The 19719-nt window shown below is 41.2% G+C and overlaps 1 protein-coding gene and 1 long non-coding RNA gene across 4 annotated transcripts; one reads left to right on the top strand and one right to left on the bottom strand.

Annotated features, from left to right (window-relative positions):
- Positions 1-2401: 2401 nt before the first annotated feature.
- LOC125542890 (PRA1 family protein F3-like) lies at positions 2402-5580 on the bottom strand. 2 transcript variants are annotated; one of them, XM_048706111.1, is made up of 2 exons: positions 4844-5580; positions 2402-3020 (listed from the first exon to the last, which is right to left on the bottom strand). In XM_048706111.1, exon 1 carries the CDS (start codon positions 5418-5420, stop codon positions 4845-4847), a length of 576 nt encoding a protein of 191 aa, XP_048562068.1. In that variant the 5' UTR covers positions 5421-5580; the 3' UTR covers positions 2402-3020; position 4844. The 2 variants fall into 2 exon arrangements, with proteins under 2 accessions (XP_048562068.1, XP_048562067.1); XM_048706110.1 differs by having other exon boundaries at positions 4817-5576.
- A 1591-nt stretch (positions 5581-7171) lies between these two features.
- On the top strand, positions 7172-12098 carry LOC125542889. 2 transcript variants are annotated; one of them, XR_007298161.1, is made up of 6 exons: positions 7172-7574; positions 7690-7915; positions 8586-9446; positions 9535-10337; positions 10432-11524; positions 11604-12098. It is a non-coding gene; the product is annotated as an uncharacterized LOC125542889 (long non-coding RNA). The 2 variants fall into 2 exon arrangements; XR_007298162.1 differs by lacking the exon at positions 11604-12098 and having other exon boundaries at positions 7178-7574; positions 7673-7915; positions 10432-11128.
- The last annotated feature ends 7621 nt before the right edge of the window (positions 12099-19719 follow it).

Raw genomic sequence — 19719 nt, 5'->3', positions numbered from 1 at the left:
TCCACTCAATAAAACCAAGCTGGAGAAGGTATTTGATCTCACGGAACAGGACGCCCAGGGTGGACCGGTCAAGAGAAGTCGTGGTTGTATGGACTCTTAGTACTACCGAAAATCGTGGATAAGGCCGAATGTTTTCCACGCAAAGTTAGCGACCAAATGCATACCCCTCTCTACATGGGCCAGCCCAGTTTACATTTCGTCTTCTTTTCCACTGAGTTACTTCGGAGAAAGGCCCTCGTCACCGAAAGTACATTTCTACACCCAACAGCAAATGCATTTGCTCCTGGTGTGAACAGTAACATCAAAAAATAGAAATAATATTCAAAAAATTCTGAATTTTTTTGTGACATACTTCCACAATGTTGGTTGCGCATGCAAAATTTCATTGTGAAATCACATTTGTGGAAGGCGTGCCAAAAAAATTAAAGCTCCAAAATGCTTTTGTAAGTAACATTTCCAGAGCATCGATTTTGTTTTTTTACCACACCTTCCACCAATGTGATTTTGCGACGAAATTTTGCATGCACAACAAACATTTGTGAAAGTATGCCAAAAAATCAGAATTATTTGAATTATTTTTTAATTTATTTGATGTTACTGTTCACACCAAGAGAATTTGCTCCTGAGTGTCGAAACTTCACGTCCCCTCGTCACCAGCTTTCTATGTTTTTCCTATTCCTGGCTTCACATGCGTGCAGGGTGCATGTTTTGAAACTCAGTTGTGGTCGCCACGTGTGGTTGGACCAACCAGGGAAGTTGCATTTTGTACCTGTAAACATTTTGGGTTCTGAATAAAGCTTGGTAAGTTTGTCTAAAAAAACATGCGTGCACGGCATTTTTTCCGCTTTTTCCTCCTTTTTCCAGCTTCCTTTTATTTTTCCTCATGGTTTTCTGCTGTTTTTTTTTTGTTTTTGCGCTTGTTTCTATTCCATTGTAAATCTTTTTAAAATTCCGTCAACACTTTTTAAAACGAGGGCGTTCCAGTAAAATTTGTGAAAGTTTTTTCATGTGCGAACAAGTGTTAAAATTCGTGAGCATTTTTAAATTTAAAAGCATTTTAACTCGTGAACACATTTTAGATTATTTAATATTTGTGAGCATTTTTCTTAAAACACAGAAATATTCTAGGCATATAAACATTTTTAAAAGGGCCAATTCCAGTTCTGCCCCTAACTCGAACCCACTACTCAGTTTTGCCCCTAATTTTCAGGTATACTCAGTTTTGCCCCTCCGCCGTTAGTGTCACTTATAGAAATGCCCTTTTGCGCCGTTACCGTCCGGTCAAAGTACTTTAACCATCCAGAAAAAAATAGCAAAAAAATCAAAAAAATATGAAATTTGGTGGGATCGAAGATAGTCATGTCCGCAAGGCGCGTGCACATTTTTGTGTTGGTTGGACACTCCGGGAGCTCGTGGCAAAGGAAAACAAAAATAATTTATGCCTATGAACAGTAAATTCGAAAAAAATAGCAAAAAAGTTCAAAAAAAGTTGAATTTATTTGGCGTCAAAGAGGCTTGAGTGCACAAAGTGCTTGCAAGTTTTGGTGATCAAATGACGTACGGGGCGCTCTAGAGAAAAAAAAACAAAATAGTGCATTTTTTCAAAGTTTTTTTGAGCTAAAATTTGTTTTTTTTTCTCCACGAGCTCCTACAATGTCCAAACACAACAAAAACGTGCACACATCTTGCGCACCTGAATATCTTGAGTCCCACGAAATTTCATATTTTTTTGTTTTTTTTCTATTTTTTTTTGAATTTACTGCTCGCATGCGTACAAAATTTATGTTTTCCTTTGACACGAGCTCCCGAAGTGTCCGAACGGCATGAAAATGTGCACGCGCCTTGCGGACATGACTATCTTCGATCCCACCAAATTTCATATTTTTTTGATTTTTTTTGCTATTTTTTCAGGACGGTCAAAGACCTTTGACCGGACGGTAACGGCAGAGAAGGGCATTTCTATAAGTGAAACTAACGGCGGAGGGGCAAAACTGAGCATACCTAAAAATTAGGGGCACTGAGTAGTGGGTTCGAGTTAAGGGCATAGATGTAAATGTCCCCTTTTAAAATCCATGATTTTTCAACTTTTTGTGAACACTTTTCAAATTCCAAAAGAAATGATGGCCCGAAATTTAAGTGAGAGAACATTTTGGTGGCCCGAAAAGAAATGATGCCAAGCATATAGACTTATGCAAAACTACCAAAACTACCTATGGCAAACGCCTATGCACGAAATAAGCTTATCTGCAAGAAGGTAAGATACATTGAGGACTTTAGTAGCTAAGCCCTTTTATGCACTTAATACCTCATCTAAGCAAGAGAGGATTTATGTCCTGCGTCTTAGCCGCTGGACTCTGGGCTTTGGTGATGCACAAGTACATACTGAACCCGGAGGCGCAGATAAAATGGAACATACTCCCTCTCTATTAAAATGTAAGATGTTTTTTGGTGTCAAAAAACATCTTATATTAAGTTACAGAGAGGTATAAAAGAAAAGATCAACAATACACATCCTGTATTTCAGAAGATATAGTAAATAAAATGAACAGAGTAAAACAATTTCCTACATAGACTTCCCAAGATGTCCGACAGCTTGCAGATAGTAGCCGCGCGGTTAATTGGCGCGGAATTGACAATCTCTTTCAAACAAAACCGTGTGCATACAAGATGAAACCACGTGAGTAGATCAGAAATTACCAGCACGAAGTAATGCATACCAGCCTCACAGAGGGCCCCTGCCAGCTGAGTTCTCACACTTCAGAGTGCAGATTCGTTCTCTCCCATATTTGGTACATGTAAACAAGAGAAAATCTTTGAACTGTACGCAACGACCAAAGTTTACAACCTTCCATCATCACTGGATCAAAAGCTTCAGATGAACCAGCGTCATGCGGAAGACGAACCACCAGCTACAAGTTCTTCATCCTGACTGGACCGAGACCATATACCAATGCTAAACTTACACTCATAGAATACTTGAGAACGAAGGGAGGACCAGGAGAATCGAGCACACTCAGGCCCTGCAAAGAACGAAAGGTGGGTATCTCAGTCAGTATTCACATAGATTACGCACACAAGCAAATTAGCATATCAAAACAAAACTGCAGACCATTGTTCGTTCCAACTTTGGTGGTTATTTTGCTCTCTCCAGCACTCTCTTGAAGGCCATTATGCATCCTAACATTACATCATTGCTCATTTGATTCTCTTTAGTAGTCTTAGTCTTACAAAGTTTGCCTGAGTTAACTTTTAAATCACCCTAATAGGTGCACAATCAAACAAGTCGCGCACAATCTAGTCTCGTTTTTAAAAGGCAGCTACTGGCCCATAACTGAATGATGCAATAAATGGTAAAAGAATCGGCACAATATTCCTAGATACGGATGAGGTTGTTCTTTTTTACATTCATGCTAGTTGCTGTTTTCACATTCATGAACTTTTAGCATCAATATCCAACAACAACAAATCCAACTGGTAAGTACAAGAAGTTCATGTCTCAATTTCACTGAAACTTTGGTAACATAATATTGTCGCGCTCAAGTTAAAGAGAATAACAATAATGCATATGCCAGTTGTGAACTGCAACCAGAACGCCAAGAATGGTGATGGCACCATGGTAAATGAAATTCTAGTGACCAGAGCTAACAGACAACCAGATAAATGTCGAAGAAATAAGCTACTCTCTATCTCATTTAAATCACACCAACAATCACCAACTTGAGAAACGAGTGAAATAATTTACTCACGTTGCCATCAAATTAAGTAAAATCGTAAAACTGTAACTACAGAAATTTGTTCCTCTAAATAATCATAAGGATGGTTACTGAGTCTAGAAAGAAAACACAGCAACTCAAGAAAGAAACTGCAAAATACAGACCCCTCAGAAGTGTGGTGTAAGTACCTACCACCGAAATGATTTTTACAGCATGATGATTCTTCAGATTTCAAAGTTTTAAATACTCTGCACCCAACAAACAGCTAAGCTAACTCAATTCAATTGCTAGTTAGCTGTACCTCCCTGGTGGGAAGAGGAGTGGGCAAGGAATTGCCTCCCACTACTTCCAGAAGACTCTTAGTGTAGGGCCTGTCAGGCCAGGATTGTCTCTCGGATTATTTCCAAATTGCATATATCCGTCTTCTTCTGGCTGGCACTTGCAATGATTCTGCCCTCCATGAAAAACAAGCACATAGATACACGATCCACAACTATAAACAGGGAAGTACACTATGGTTACAGGGTGTAAAGAGATGATATGATTGCTAAAACTATTTTTATCAGATTGGACAGCCTGATAGTGACAACTGCTTGCCATACCCCAAACTCTGTCAATCAAACTACATTCACTGAACCATTTATGAAATTCTGGCAGAGCTAGCAGATACATTTAGAGATATTTTAGACCAACTACCATTTAGATATCTCTTTTCTTCCTTTTTAGAAGTTAGTGAAAAGTCAGGTACAATGCAGTTTAAGGGACTTCTGGAACTGCAAGACGTCTCAATCTCACTTTGTAAAGGCGACATCTCAATTACCCATGGAACCAAAAGGGAATCTGCCTGACCAGGTAATTTATATGACAAACAAACTGAACACTTATCATGACCGTGACTGTTTGAGACCCAATTGCACACTCAGCTGCTCACAGCTATCAACTACACAGGTAAAATTCGGGAAGATAAGCATCATCACTTGCATTCATGTTCATTAACGACAATAGCACAGCAAGAACACATTGACAAATTGTACACCATCCAGCAGTAGGAGGAACCGAAATGCATACGCGGGACTGAACAATAATATGGACGGACCACGAACCAAGAGTTGGAGGGCGAGCGATCTCACACTACTGCGCTGGCACAGGCGCGTACCAGCGGCCGACCTCTTCGTCAACGTTGTCCTCCGCCTTGTGCAGGGCAGCGTGCACCACGACGAGCACGAAGCCGATGAGCAGCGACGTGAGGATGTTGGTGGTGGCGCCGGTGAGCAGCAGGAGGATGAGCGTGACAGCAGCGAGCACGGCGAGGACCACGCCGTCGCCGACGACGCGGCCGAAGAGGACGATGGGCTCGTCGCGGAGGAAGTAGAGGACGAGCCAGCCGACCATGCAGACGAGGAAGACGATGAGGGAGATGGGCTGCCAGAGGAGGGAGAGGAAGACGACGACGAGGACGACGATGGCGTAGTTCATGGCGAAGTGGGCGAGGTTGGCGCGCACGCGCAGGTAGGCGTCGCCGAGGCTCGGGGGCAGCCCGACGGCGTGCACGTCCGCGAGCTCGCGCCACGGCCGGCGCGTGGCCAGCGCCGTCGCGCCGCGGGCCTTGGCGCGGGAGATGAAGTCGAGCGGGGAGGCGCCGCCGAGGTGGGGCGCCCCCGCGGCGGCGGAGGAGGAGGAGGTGGGGATGGTGCCGTACTTGGACATGGTCGCCGGCGGCGAGGGGCGGGCCGCGGGGGGGCGGATCCGAGAGGGGGGAGGGGAAGGGGACGGGGGAGGCGAGGGAGGAGACTCGAGAGGGATCGGGCAAGGGCGATGGGATTAACGAATTGGGGGATGCGACGCGAGGGTGGGGAACGCAGCCGTGCTGGATGGGTTCCTGTTACACGACACGGCGACGTGAGTTTCAAGGGCATTCTAGATGGCGACGGCCCCTGTTTTGTAAATTCGCGATTTCCCCGAATTTCACCACCGTATGGAACAAAGAAAACAATGTTATCATCGCTACCGGTGCCGGTGTTCGGAAAACTTCTCTATCGATAAATTCTGTGGTAGTAGCGAATCAACATGGAGTTGAATGGTTAGAAGAATAGTGGTATCTCAGCTCATATTTTTCTGAATTTACTTTAGAATTTTCGGCGATGTCTGTTCGGTGAGAGGAGGTGTTTTCGTCGACTACTAGACGCCTATTATGACTTCGTAAATCTCAAGATGATATGCTAACTCAGTCTCTTAAAGATGTTCAGGGGTAGGGTGTGCAGCGGGGCCCTCTCTCCTCTCCGGGTGTGGAGGTTCGATCGATGATGCCCGTTCAGTAAGAGGAGATGTTCTCGTCGACTTCGAAACGCCTATGATAACTCCGTAAATCTCAAGATGATATGCTGGCTCAGCCTCTTGAAGATGCTCAGGGGTAGGGTGTGCGGCGGGGCCCTCTCTCCTATCCAGGTGTGGGGGTTCGATGCCGGCCAGCGATCTCAGGTGGAGGCACTGGGGCGGAGCTCGGAGGCAGGCAGTCTTCGGTTCTTCATCCTGGTTGTGGAGGACTGGTCGCGGCGGCGGCCGGCGGGAGCACTGCCCAGATCTAGCCCGATGGGATCCAGGGGATCCCCACTGTGTTTTGGCCCTGCTGTTCTTCAATCTTCGATTTGCTCCGGCCTCCTCGATCTGGACGCCGACGAGTTCCGGTCTTCCTGTCAGAGATCTCGGCTCTTGGCGCATGGCGTCATTGGATATCTGCATCGGAATTGACCTGGTTGGGCGATCCCTCATATTTGGCCAGAGAGGCTTCATGAGGGCATGGCATGAAGCTTCATTGTCTTGTCGTGCCATGGGGCATGTCTAAGTATAAATTTCCACGGTGTTGATAATGGTGAAGAAAGTCATGGTGGAAGCGATCGAAGACTTGTAATGGCGGAGAGGAGTTTTGGTCGCGTTGATGAATAGCGGCACAGGGTTTTTCCTTGTGTGTCGGATGTTGAGGACTTGCAGCAGCGGCCTTGATAGGAGGGGGCGACAAGATAGGTAGACAACATTTTTTGGTGTGCTTCTCGAGTACAAAGCCACAATCTCGAGGATGAAAGCCCAAGGTTTGGTCTTCATTGGTTGGACCTGACAATGGTCTTGCGAAGGCATTGTTTTTGGGATCTCGAACTCTCTTCCAGAGTGAAAACTCAAGATCTTTGATCACGCAATGACAACGCTTGTGCATTATTTCCTTTTTGGAGGTGTATTTTTTGAAAAACTTTTTTATAGTTCAGGTGTTGTCTTTGGTAGTGGTTAGAGTGTTGTTATTGCGAGTGTTTCATCACTACGATTAGGTCTTTGTTTTTTACTTTTCCTCTTTTTTAGTTTTGTTATTGGTTGTGTACATTTTTGATGTTTTTTAATATCTTGTAGGTGCAGAGACTGGGTGTAACTGGTATCTTCGCGGACGCGGTTGTTCTGCTCGCGAGCACAGGTGAGCCCTTTATCCCCACGGTTCGACAGTGCTTGGGGATGCGTAGCGTGGAATAAGTGAGCCAGCTGATCGATCTTTTTTAATTCAGGATAGCAAGGGATACGGTATGGAGGTTCGCCGTACGCCGCGCCGGTGACGGAGGCCGCAGCTGGCGCCGTGACGGCAGATTCCCGGAGCCGTGGCTCGGGACGCTGTTGTACTCCTGATCCGTAGCTCAAGAACTGAGCACTCCGGTAAGCCGAGCTGTGGACCGTAGTAAATGAGGAAGCAGGCCAGGGCGGTGCTGTCTCCCACCTCTCTCCATGTTTTGTTGGATCGCCATTGACGCCCCGCGGAGGTCGGTGGTGCAGGGAAAACAGGGCGGCGACTGTCGGGCTGGAGTTCCTGATGCAAACTATTAGGAGGTAACACAAATCCCCCGCTCTCCCAACCCCGTCCTCCCTTCCCCCTTTTCTGCTTGTGGTTTCTGCATTGGATCTCTGTCTCTGAACCAAATTCAAAGAATTTGTTTGGTCGCAGCGCCGCGGTGATGGAAGAGGTCAACGACAACGAGCTACCAATGGAGCCGCTGCACTACCCCGTGGTGGCGGCAGGAGCCGAGGAGCTACGGCCAATGGGCACAGGTCGCGTTGATGGCGAGATCTGTGTAGCTCATGGTGCAGTTGCATCCGAGCAGGATAAGGAACCACAAGCATCTGAGCAATCAATTGGGCAGATGATCCAAAAACTCCGGCTGGACTCACAGGTAATATACTGGTTAATGGTGTATACATTGCAGATTGTTTGTCCCGATTTTAGTTGTACTTTGAATCCCATCAGCTGACGTGCGCGTAGGCTGGTCAGTTATGCAGTAACCTGTAGACACATAATTTCAGAACATTGGAATGATTGTGTACAAATTTCTTTGCAACGATTGTGTGCTTTATTCGTGGCAAGTGATTTACGTAGTAGCATCAAGCCATCAACGCATGATTAAGAGAAAGCAGTTCAGTCGATTAGATAGCGAAATTGAGCTGAAATCTTGAAATCATGGGACACCGAGATGCATAGTGTACTGAAAATCGAGCTTGGTCAATATGGTGAAAATAGGATGAAAAGTCATGCAAAGAAATTTAATTTACACATATTGGGGAATATGAAAGTCAAGAAATAATTGAATTTGTAAGACATTAGGTTGGACATAATTAAACACGAGGGTATGTGACTAGGGTAGTGGATAACTAACATGCACAATAATGGATAAAACCATAATTCAGTTGGTATGCTTGTGAGAAGCATTTGTACTTCGGTACAAAATCCTATAGATTGTGGCTGGTGAAAATGAGGAACTAGATTACATCTTAATGTATTCATAGGGATCTTGTTCATGACACTAGAATGGATATGGCGTAACATATTGATTTATTGAAATACAGAGTTAGAATTGGAGCTGCTGCTCCAGGAAGGGTGCCTTGCCCTGGTTGACCCAGCGCCCTTGAGAAGGCAATACGGGAGTTCGGTGACAAACCATGCAACATTGTAATCGTGCCAGAACTGGGTACAAGCTTCGACAAGCTCGAGGAGGCCTATGATTTTTATTTGCAGGGTAAAGCAGGGGTGGAAACACACTAGATCATGCAGATGTGTGTACCCTGCATTAATAAGACTGCTTCGATCGAAGGACAATGATTGGTACATAGCTGAGCATCGAGAACATCACAACCATTCATTGTCTCCAACATATGGGCAGACAATACACTGGCCTTCCCACAAGCACATTGATACATACAATGGAGATTTGGTGGAGCAGCTGTGTCAGAACAATGTCAATCTAGCCAAAGTGCATAGCATAATAGGAAGCTTTTTTGGTTCAATGGAAAAGGTGCCATTCACGAAAAGAGCTCTGAAAATTTTGTGTGAAAAAATCAGCAGAGAGCAAGCAGAGAATGATGTGAGGAAAACTATGGAGGTTTTTGCAGGTCTGGGTTCAAGGGACCCACACTTCACTTATCGTGTGCAGGCAGACAAGGATGGTCGGATAACAACTCTGATGTGGGCAAATGGAAGCATTAGATTGCAGTACACCTTCTTTGGAGACGTTTTTACCTTCGATACAACATACAGAACAAATCTGTACAACATGCCGTTTGGTCTGTTTGTAGGAGTGAATAATCATTTCCAGAGCATCATCTTGGCTGGGGTTTTGGTCCGTGATGAAAAAGTGGAGACTTTTGAGTGGGTTTCCACATAATGCATTAGGATGATGGCTGGAAGTGCACCAAAGACAATTCTAACAGGTCAGAACCCATATTTTAGAAAATGTCTGTGTGATAACTGTGTAAAAATGATGTTGTTTTGGCTAATGTCATATTTGGTGTTGTGCAGATCAAAACCGTGCGATGGAGGTCGCCATAAAAAATGTGATGCCTCAAACAGCACACTGATGGTGTAAGTGGCACGTGCTGAAAAAGGCGAAGGAATCACTCGGTTCATTGTACACCAAGAAGAGCGAGTTCAGGGCACAGTTCCACAAGGTAGTAAATCACATGCTTGCGATCGATGAATTCAAGGAAGCATGGAAGATACTGGTTGAGAAATATAATTTAAAGACGCATGACTACATGACTCAACTGTATGAAATAAGACACAAGTGGACGAAGCCATATTTCAAAGGTGTTTTCTGTGCTAAGATGACAAACACCCAATGCAGTGAAACTGCAAACCACATGCTGAAGAGCTATGTCCCACCTGGTTGTCTGATGCATATGTTTGTCAAAAAATACATGAGACTACAGTTTGACAGGGAAGCTGGGGAGAACTACGAGGAGAAGCGGACACGAATAGTAAGTCAACATTTGGTAATTGCCACTAGTTTTGTAGTGCTGACCTCTACGTTTCAGGGTAGAACACTATACAAAGCAAACTTAGCTATTGAAAGACATGCTGGTAAGATATAGACACGTGCTATGTTCGAGCAGTTTGGACATATACTCTATGAGTGCGGTGCATACCAAGTTGAGGAGCTTGAGAAAGGGAAACTGTATCTTGCGATTCATACAGAGGCTGCAAGGAGAGAAAAGTGGTGTAGGGTGTCATATAAGGTAAATGTTCTTGAAGGAGGTGAGGAATTCGATTGCGAGTGTGGGCAATTTGCACACATGGGACTCCTTTGTAGCCATGTTTTGAAGGTATTGTTAGTACACAAATCAAGCATGTGTTGCCAGATACATATATATTCTGTGAAGTATGTGGTAAACTAACTAACCAAATTGAACTGTGCAGGTGATGGATTTCATTCGTATTACAGAGATACCACCGAAACACATTGTGAAGCGATGGACGAGGGATGCGTGTGATGTGCTGCCAGCCCATCTTACTCAATACCAGAGAGATCATGCACACAAAAATACAACCACCAACAGCAGCTGCTGTGAGTGGGGGTGCAGGCATCGAGGCAGTGAATGATGATGCTACTTCTGGAAATGAGACTGGGAACAGACACACTAGTTTATTGGCGCCGAAGAAATGGAAAGAAATGGGGCGCCCAACAACCAGCCGGGAGAAGGCACCGTACGAGGGACTCAACAAGCGGACAATGTTCTGCAGCATATGTCGGCAGCAGGGGCACAAGAGGACTACATGCCTGGACCGGGGAGATGCCCTGAAGCCTGTTTGTAAACCAGCAAGGTGCAAGAATTGTGGGATTGAAGGTCACAGACGGAACAACTGCCAGAAATTGGGTGATTTACGGATGATTGGCTTGTGAGGAGGTGCAGCAGACTATGTACTTAAGACAATAATTCTGTAGAGCTTAATGTGTGCAACTGTAGTTTCATGCTATAGAATTATAGGCACCACCATTTCTGAGCACTATGGTGGTGTATATGCTTCTGAATTTTTGGGCAATAAGTTGGAGTTCATAATTGGAAAACATAATAAAAATGTACTAAGGTGAAGCATACTGAATTTTGAAGCACTACGGTAGTGTCTACATTTCTGAATTTTTGGGCAATAAGTTGGAGTCCATAATTGGAAAATATAATAAAAATGTACTGAGGTGAAGCATACTGAATTTTGAAGCACTACAGTAGTGTCTACATTTCTGAATTTTTGGGCAATTTGTTGATGTCCAAAATTTGAAAATTTTATAATTAAAGTTCTGATTTTCTGAATTTGTAAGCAATATGGTGGTGCATACTGAATTTCTTAGCACGATGATGGTGCCTATAATTCTATAGCATGGTGCACAGGCAGAGTCCTCTCTCAGAGTCTGACCATTTTTTTTGAAATGGGAGTCTGACCATTAGAAACACACTGTTCTTGCTGGATTGCAAAATCAGATCCATCTCAGAAGCTGGATGGAGTATCCGCAGAGGTTAGTCTCTTATGGATCTAATCTCGGTTTAACAAGCGTTGGAAGGAACTTCTTGCTTAAATCTGTAGAATAGGTGCAGGTATCTGATGCATCTGAAAAGTTCACTCAACCAGCCTGACGGAGGAGAACTAGCTGCTAGTTCATCAAGGAGTGTCTGCAGTGGTTGGGCAGGTAAGACTGCGGGAGACGTAGGTTGCTAAGAATCCATAACCTGGTTTTACTACCAAATTGGTTGTGCTGATGACTTGCCTTCAGCGGACGGCGCATGCAAACGAGGAACTGCAAGCGGAGAAGATAGGGGATGGATGTATATCGCGAGGAAGAAGACGGGTAGACTGGTGGTGGGTGCTGGTCCGCAATAAATGGTTATCAGACGGCGTCGGCTCAGGATCCGCGCTATACCGGCCTAGTTCGCTGGTGCACGTCTGAGCCAAAGCCCACTTAGCTGACGGCGTATCAAGCCCGTTACAAGAGGCATGGGCCCTCATAACGGTTCACCTGGTGATATACGGGAATAATACCTGGGCTTATACCGGATGGATTGGGGATCACGAGGATTGTGGGCGGGTAGGATACCAAGAGCGCCTGTGCTCGGGCACAGAAGATCACTTTCGGTATCTTCGCGATATTAATATATTCTCTTTTTAAAAAAATAAGGTGTGCATGTGTGCATAGTGTATGTGCGTATATATAAGTGATCACGTTTGTACTGTGTTAAAAAAACTCTCATTACAGTATAAAAAACATAAAAAGAAAGGACTGTGCTCTGGTCGTTAGCGGCAGATCCGGACGATATCTCCTCTCCCCTAATCACGCATGCACATTGCATGCAAACTTCCCTCGCGTGCACGCACATGTGGACTCTTTGTGTTGGACATAGTTGCATGCAGAAAAAACAAAAAAAACTGATGCCACCAAAGATTTCATCTAAAAATAGAATTCAAAATGTTTTGTAGCTCAAACCGTCGCTTCAATTGAAAACTGTTTTCATATAAAAGATTCGTAGCGACGAGATCTACGAAACTAGATCCCATGTTGATACATTCCGATGACTTTTTTTCTGGTAAAAAGTTACCACATGTACTACATAAGTTATCATGCCTGTGGTGCATAAGTTATCATGTTATTTACATAGAAATTACCCAGACATAAAAAGGTTCCTCCAACCTTCTCTTCACAAGCACATGCGTGCATGCATTAGAGAGAAATTTTTTAAGTCATCCTAGTCCTCCCTATTCGAAACTTTAAAATGTTTTACAACTCAAAACCGTGGGTCCGATAGAAAAGTCGTTTTCACATATAAAATCCATCACGACGAGACTTTCGAAACTAGATCTCATGTTGATATGTTCTGACGACTTTTCTTCATGCAAATAGTTACAGTTGGGCTAAGTAAGTTATCAGGCCTGACGAGTGTCTATTATCATGTTATTTACACATGAGTTACCGTGATACATTTTCAACAACATGAGTAGTTATCGGGGAGGGGGGAATTGTTTTCAAACAACTTCCTCCCCTCCAACCACCCCTGAATCAAACTTACCGTGGTATTTATATGTAAGTTAACACCCCCCTCCTGGGTAAAGTTATCATGGCGTTTGCGCTTGAGTTGTCAGAGTTGTGGTGTGTAAATTGTCATGCTATTTATGCTGAAGCTATCGGGGATGTCTTCAACAACTTTTTCTCCCGGTTCAAAGTTATCACGGTGTTTGTGCGTGAGTTATCAGGTCCGTGCTGTGTAAATAATCATGCTATTTATGCAGAAGCTATCGGGGGTGTCTTCAACAATTTTTTCTCTTGGGTCAAAGTTATCACGGTGTTTGTGCATGAGTTATCATGTCTGTGATGTGTAAATTATCATATTATTTTCGCATAAGCTACTAAGAGTGTATTATACCACATGCAGCCAGATAACTACGAAAATGAACCATGTTGATAACTATAGTACATTTGGCCCGATAACTGCATAGTAACCATATTGGTAACTATAATACATCTAGCCCGATAGCTACAAATAACCATGTTGGTAACTATAGTACATCTAGCCCGATAACTACAAAATAACCATGTTGGTAACTATAGTACATCTAGCCCGATAACTTCAAGAAGCTACTGCCGTCTCGTCTTCATGAGCTGGACACAAACCCTAGCAAAACTTAAAGCATCAAAAAACAGAGCCCTCCCGCCGGCAAGCGCCGGGATCCACTGCGCACCCATGGCAATAACGCCACCGGTGACGTGGTAGATCGACGGCGCTGCCGACGGGAGGTAGAAATCCTAGCCGCCTTTTCGTTCGTTGAAGTGAGACCCGTAGGATTGCATGACATTCTATGTTATTTGCATAGGAGTTGTAGAGATATGTTTCTAACTTTTTTTTCAGGATCGAAGCTATCATGATGTTTGTACGTAAACTATCAGGTCTACGATTTATAAAATATCGTATTATTTTCGTAGCAGTTAATAGTGTATGTTGCAAACAACTTTTCTTTCCGGATCAAAGTTACCGTAGTATTTCCACGTAAATTAATGGGACCGTGGTGCGTAAAAATAGTGTATGATGCACCAAAGAAATCTATGAGAAAAACAACCCTAGAAGTATCCATGTATATACAATCAAGAAAAAAAAACTTTTGCATACGATGTTTTATGTATGACGTGCATATGATTGTATAAATTATTTACATAAGGATTTCATCTAACAGTGATTAGTTAGTATGGCACATGCATCAAATGCAAAAAATATTGGATATGCGCTGGTAGTTGAAGACAACGAGTTCAAAATAGTTGATCGCTTCATATTAGACAACAAAAACGTTTGGTTGAGATGGTTCTCCCGATCAGCTCACTGTTGGAAGAGCAAAGTTCGATTCCTGCTTAATGACCCTCTCTTTTTGGATTTACAATGCGCTCTGGGCCTAATGACCCTCTCTTTTTGGATTTACAATGCGCTCTGGGCCCACCATACCAAAGTTGGAAACTGAACGCACAATTAACTCCCACCTTCTCTCGTTGAACGCGAGTCTCGCGCGGCAGTGATGCCTCAAACGAGGACGTTTCCTTTCAAATCGCTAACCGCCCGTCCTAGCCGCTGGATCGCGATCGCGCGACTAAAAAGTCGTTTGGATCTGTTGCAAACGTCCAGTCGAACGGATTTTAGTTTTCTCGAAAAAGAAATACTTCCTTCGTTCCCTTATATAAAGTCACAAACTCATGTTACAGATACCAAGATAAATTTAATAATTACTTGCAAGCCAATTTTCTTTTTTAAACCGGGTGCACTAACACACCCTGAGCATGGTGTTATCTGTCTGGCCGCAATCATGTGTGTACTTATGCGAGTCTTCAACGGTGACACGTGATCGAGGAGCACTATGTATCAACTAATCATATGTTTTAGTATCATGCATATGAGACCGTATCAAGCACACAACAATGCACATTTATGTAAATACAATGCGCTCTGGGCCCACCATACCAAAGTTGGAAACTGAACGCACAATTAACTCCCACCTTCTCCCGTTGAACGCGAGTCTCGCGCGGCAGTGATGCCTCAAACGAGGACGTTTCCTTTCAAATCGCTAACCGCCCGTCCTAGCCGCTGGATCGCGATCGCGCGACTAAAAAGTCGTTTGGATCTGTTGCAAACGTCCAGTCGAACGGATTTTAGTTTTCTCGAAAAAGAAATACTTCCTTCGTTCCCTTATATAAAGTCACAAACTCATGTTACAGATACCAAGATAAATTTAATAATTACTTGCAAGCCAATTTTTCTTTTTTAAACCGGGTGCACTAACACACCCTGAGCATGGTGTTATCTGTCTGGCCGCAATCATGTGTGTACTTATGCGAGTCTTCAACGGTGACACGCGATCGAGGAGCACTATGTATCAACTAATCATATGTTTTAGTATCATGCATATGAGACCGTATCAAGCACACAACAATGCACATTTATGTAAATACAATACACTAGAGAGAGGGGTAAAGAGTACGCACACAATTACTATGGAGCTCAAATTGGTCCAAAGAGATCAAGACACTAGGCATACAAGCACTAACATAATTGAAAAGATCGATATGGTCTACTAGAGGGGGTAAATAGGCGACTAACAATTTTTAACTTCTTTTGCAAATTATGGCTTGACAAGAAAATATGTTGTCTAGATATGCAACTAGGTGAACAACCTATATGACAAGCACAAGGTACAAAACCGATATAAGCTTGCACAAAGTAAAGGTAAGAAATAATCTCAAATGGAGACGATAAAGACGAGGATGTGTTATCGAAGTTCCCTTCTTTTGGGGAAGGTACGTCTCCGTTGGAGCGGTGTGGAGGCACAATGCTCCTAAAAAGTCGCTAAGGCCACCGTATTCTCCTCACGCCCTCGCACAAATGCAAGATGTCGTGAATCCACTAGTGGTGTCCTTGAAGGTGGCAACCAAACCTTTACAAACAATGTTGGGACTCTTTCCACAACTTAATTGGAGAGTCCCAGCACCACCATGAAACTTCATCATAATGGAATGTGGCTTTAAGGTGACCTCTTCCATATAGGATGCCCAAACACCCAGGAATAACAAGATATGCAAAAGATTAGTGGGAAAAATCAAATTTCTATTGGTGGAAGTGTAGGTCAAGGCCTTCTCCTCCAAGCCCTAGAGAATCAATAAGTTTTGATGGCTAGGGAGGGAGACCGGACGAGTTTGAGCTTTAGGGCAACAATGAAGCAACGTGAATAAGAGGTAGGTCTTCTTGGGAAAAACACCTCCTTTATTTAGTGGGGTTCAAATCCAACTGTCATGTGCTCTGCCCGTACTCAAGCGGTACTGCCGCTCAGAGGAGCAGGCCACGAGTATTGAACCAATACAAGAACGGTAATTTCACCGAAGCAGTACTACCGCCTATGACCAGCAGTACTACTGCTAATTGTCAAAGTATAGCCGAACAAAAAGCGGTCGAACGAGCGGTGCCAACGCGGAAGTACCCATGAGCAGTACTACCATTGCACTACCGTGGAACTATTGTGAATTTGCTCAAGGATAACAAAAGAATTTGCCCAAGCGGAAGTGTCCGCGGTACCCTCTAGCAGAAGTAGAAGTAATACATTTTTGGAATTCCTGAAGTAATTTTTGAATTTGCAAACATTTTCCAATCAGAAGTTATTTCATATTTATGAACGTTTTTTGAATTCATAAACATTTTTCAAAATCATGAACAATTTTTTAAATTCTCAAACATTTTCTAAAGTCCAAAACATTGTTCGCATTCATATATATATTTTCAAATTTTGAATATATTTGGACGTCACAAAGCTTTATGAATTTGAAAACATTTTTCGAAATCGTTAACTTTTTTTGTATTCGTGAACATATTCCAGTATTACGAAGTTATTTGTTAATTCTCGAACATTTTCTGAAGGTGTAGACATTGTTTGGATTTGATATTTCTAAGTTTTGAATTTTTTTGGAATTGAAGAAGAACTTTTTTAATTTGCGAACATTTTTCAAAATTGCAAACATGTTTTGAATTATTTTTGAATTCATGAACATTTTGTAATTCCTGAACATTTTCCAAAATCACGACAATTATTTTAATTCACGAACATTCTCTGAAATCATGAACATTGTTTGTATTCATGTTTTCGGGGAAAAAATAAATTCACAAAGAACCATTTGTATTTATGACATTTCAGAAACGTGAACATATTTTGTGTTCCTTAATATATTACAAAATCACGAACACATTTTTTTTAAAAATTAAAATATTTTCTGTAGTCGCGACCATTGATTAATTCACGATTTTTTTTAACATTCTTGGAATGCAGAAATAAATTTTTGAATTGATGAACATTTCTGAAAATCAGAAATATATTTTGTATTCATAATGTTTTTTGAATTCATAATATTTTTCAAAATCACAAACATTTGTTTGTAAGTGATCAAACATTTTCTGAAGTCTTGAACATTATTTGAATTCATGATTACATTTCCGAACATTTTTTAAACCATGAACATTTTTGAATTCACGAATAATTTTCGAGATCGCGAACATTTTTTCAATTTGTGGATTTTCTTTGAGTGTTTGCAATTGTTTTAGCTCGTGGATATATTTTGAATTGAGGAACATTTTTTTATTCATTATCAGTTTTTTGTTCATGAAGAGTTCACAAAATCATAAACAATTTTTTAATTCTCAAACATTTTTTGAATCCGCAATCATCGTTCTAATTTCAGATTATTTTTTTGAATTTTTGAACATATTTGTTATTCATGAAGATCCTTTTGAACTTCTGAATATTTTTCTAAAGCGTGATCAATTTTTGTGTTTGCGAACATTTATCAAAATTACGAACACTTTTTTCGTTGTCGAACATTTTCTGAAGTTGCGAACATTCCTTGAATTCATGATTTCTTTTTTAAATTACCGGAGGACTTTTTGAATTCGCCAATATTTTTTAACTTGCAAACATATTTTGAATTGGCAACCTTTTTGTATTCGTTAACATTTTGAAAATCCCAAACACTGTTTTAGAATGCTCAAATATTTTCTCAAGCCTTAAAAATTGTTTGAATTATCATCTTTGAAAACAATTAAATTTTTTTGATTTCCCGAATTATTTTTAAAATTCAAGAACATTTCTCAAAATAGCCAGTTATTTTCATATTTATAAACGTTTTTTGAATTCATGAACATTTTTCAAAATGACGAACTATTTTTTTAATTCTCGAACATTTTATAATATCCAAAACATTGTTTGTATTCATGATTTTTCTAAATTTTTGAATATATTTGGAATTCACGAAGACTTTATGGATTTGCGAACATTTTTCAAAACCGTGATTTTTTTTTTGTATTCGTGAACATTTTCCAATATTACGAATTTTTTAATTGTCAAACATTTTGTGAAGCCATGAATATTGTTTGAATTTTTTTTTGAGTTTTTTTACCATTTTTGGAATTGATGAAGAATATTTGAATTCGCAAACATGTTTCAAAATTGCAAACATGTTTTGATTTTGTGAATTATTTTTGCATTTGTGAACATTTTTTAATTCCTAAACAATTCCTAAAATCACAAAAAAAAAAAATGATTCTCGAACATGTTCTGAAGTCAAACATTGTTTGTATTCATGTCTTCAAATAAATTGAATCCACAAAGAACTTTTTGTATTTGCGACATTTTTGGAAAACATAAACATATTTTGTATTCCTGAATATTTTGCAAAATCGGAAACACATTTTTTTAATTTTCAAACATTTTCTGAAGTCGCGACCATTGTTTGAATTCATGATTTTTTTGAACATTTTTGGAATCCAGAAACAACTTTTTGAAATTTGATCATTTTTCAAATTCAGAAATATATTTTGCATTCTCGAACTTTTTGAATTTATGAACATTTTTTAAAGTTACTGAACATTTTCTGAAGTCACGAACATTATTAGAATTCATGATTCCATCTCTAAACATTTTCTGATTTCTCGAAGAACTTTTAAATTTGTGAACATTTATGAAAATCTAATCATATTTTAAATTCGTTAACATTGTTTGAATTCATGAATGTTTTTTCAATTCTCGAACATTTTCTAAATCTTCTGAACGCGAGATTTCTGAGTTCGTGAATATTTTCAATTCATGATTTTTTTTTAATATGCGCTCATTTTTCAAATTCATGAAGTCCTTTTAAATTTGGAAACATTATTCAAATTCATGAACACGTTTTGAATTGCCGAGCATTTTTTATATGAGTGGACGTTTTTTGAATTTATCAATATTTTTCGAAATCATGAACAAATTTTCCAACATTCAATCATTTTTTCTGAAATTGCAAATATTTTTGAATGCACGAACATATTTTGGATTGAGAACATTTCTCAAAGTCGCGAAGATCTTCTAGAAATCGCCAACATTTTCTACATCCGCAAATAGTTTGCGAATTCACAATAAAAATCTAAAATTCATAGATTCTTGAATGTCCGCGAACATTTTTTGTAGCAACGGGTCAGACCAAGAACGGAAGAACCCGTCGCAAGAGCGCTGACCTGCGCGTTTGCTCCCCTTTGCGAGTTCGTCACTCTGTTCCATAAAATATCTAGATATCTCATAGACTCATACCATACTATGTGCCTCGCAAAGAATACCAGCGACACCATAAAACCTGTAGCAAGCTAAACAATGTCGCTCTCGCTCAAAGTC

This window comes from Triticum urartu, chromosome 3 (assembly GCF_003073215.2).
Source record: "Triticum urartu cultivar G1812 chromosome 3, Tu2.1, whole genome shotgun sequence".
Lineage (NCBI taxonomy): Eukaryota > Viridiplantae > Streptophyta > Magnoliopsida > Poales > Poaceae > Triticum > Triticum urartu.
Note: the sequence above shows the minus strand (reverse complement) of the source record. Positions and strands in the feature narration are given on the sequence as shown.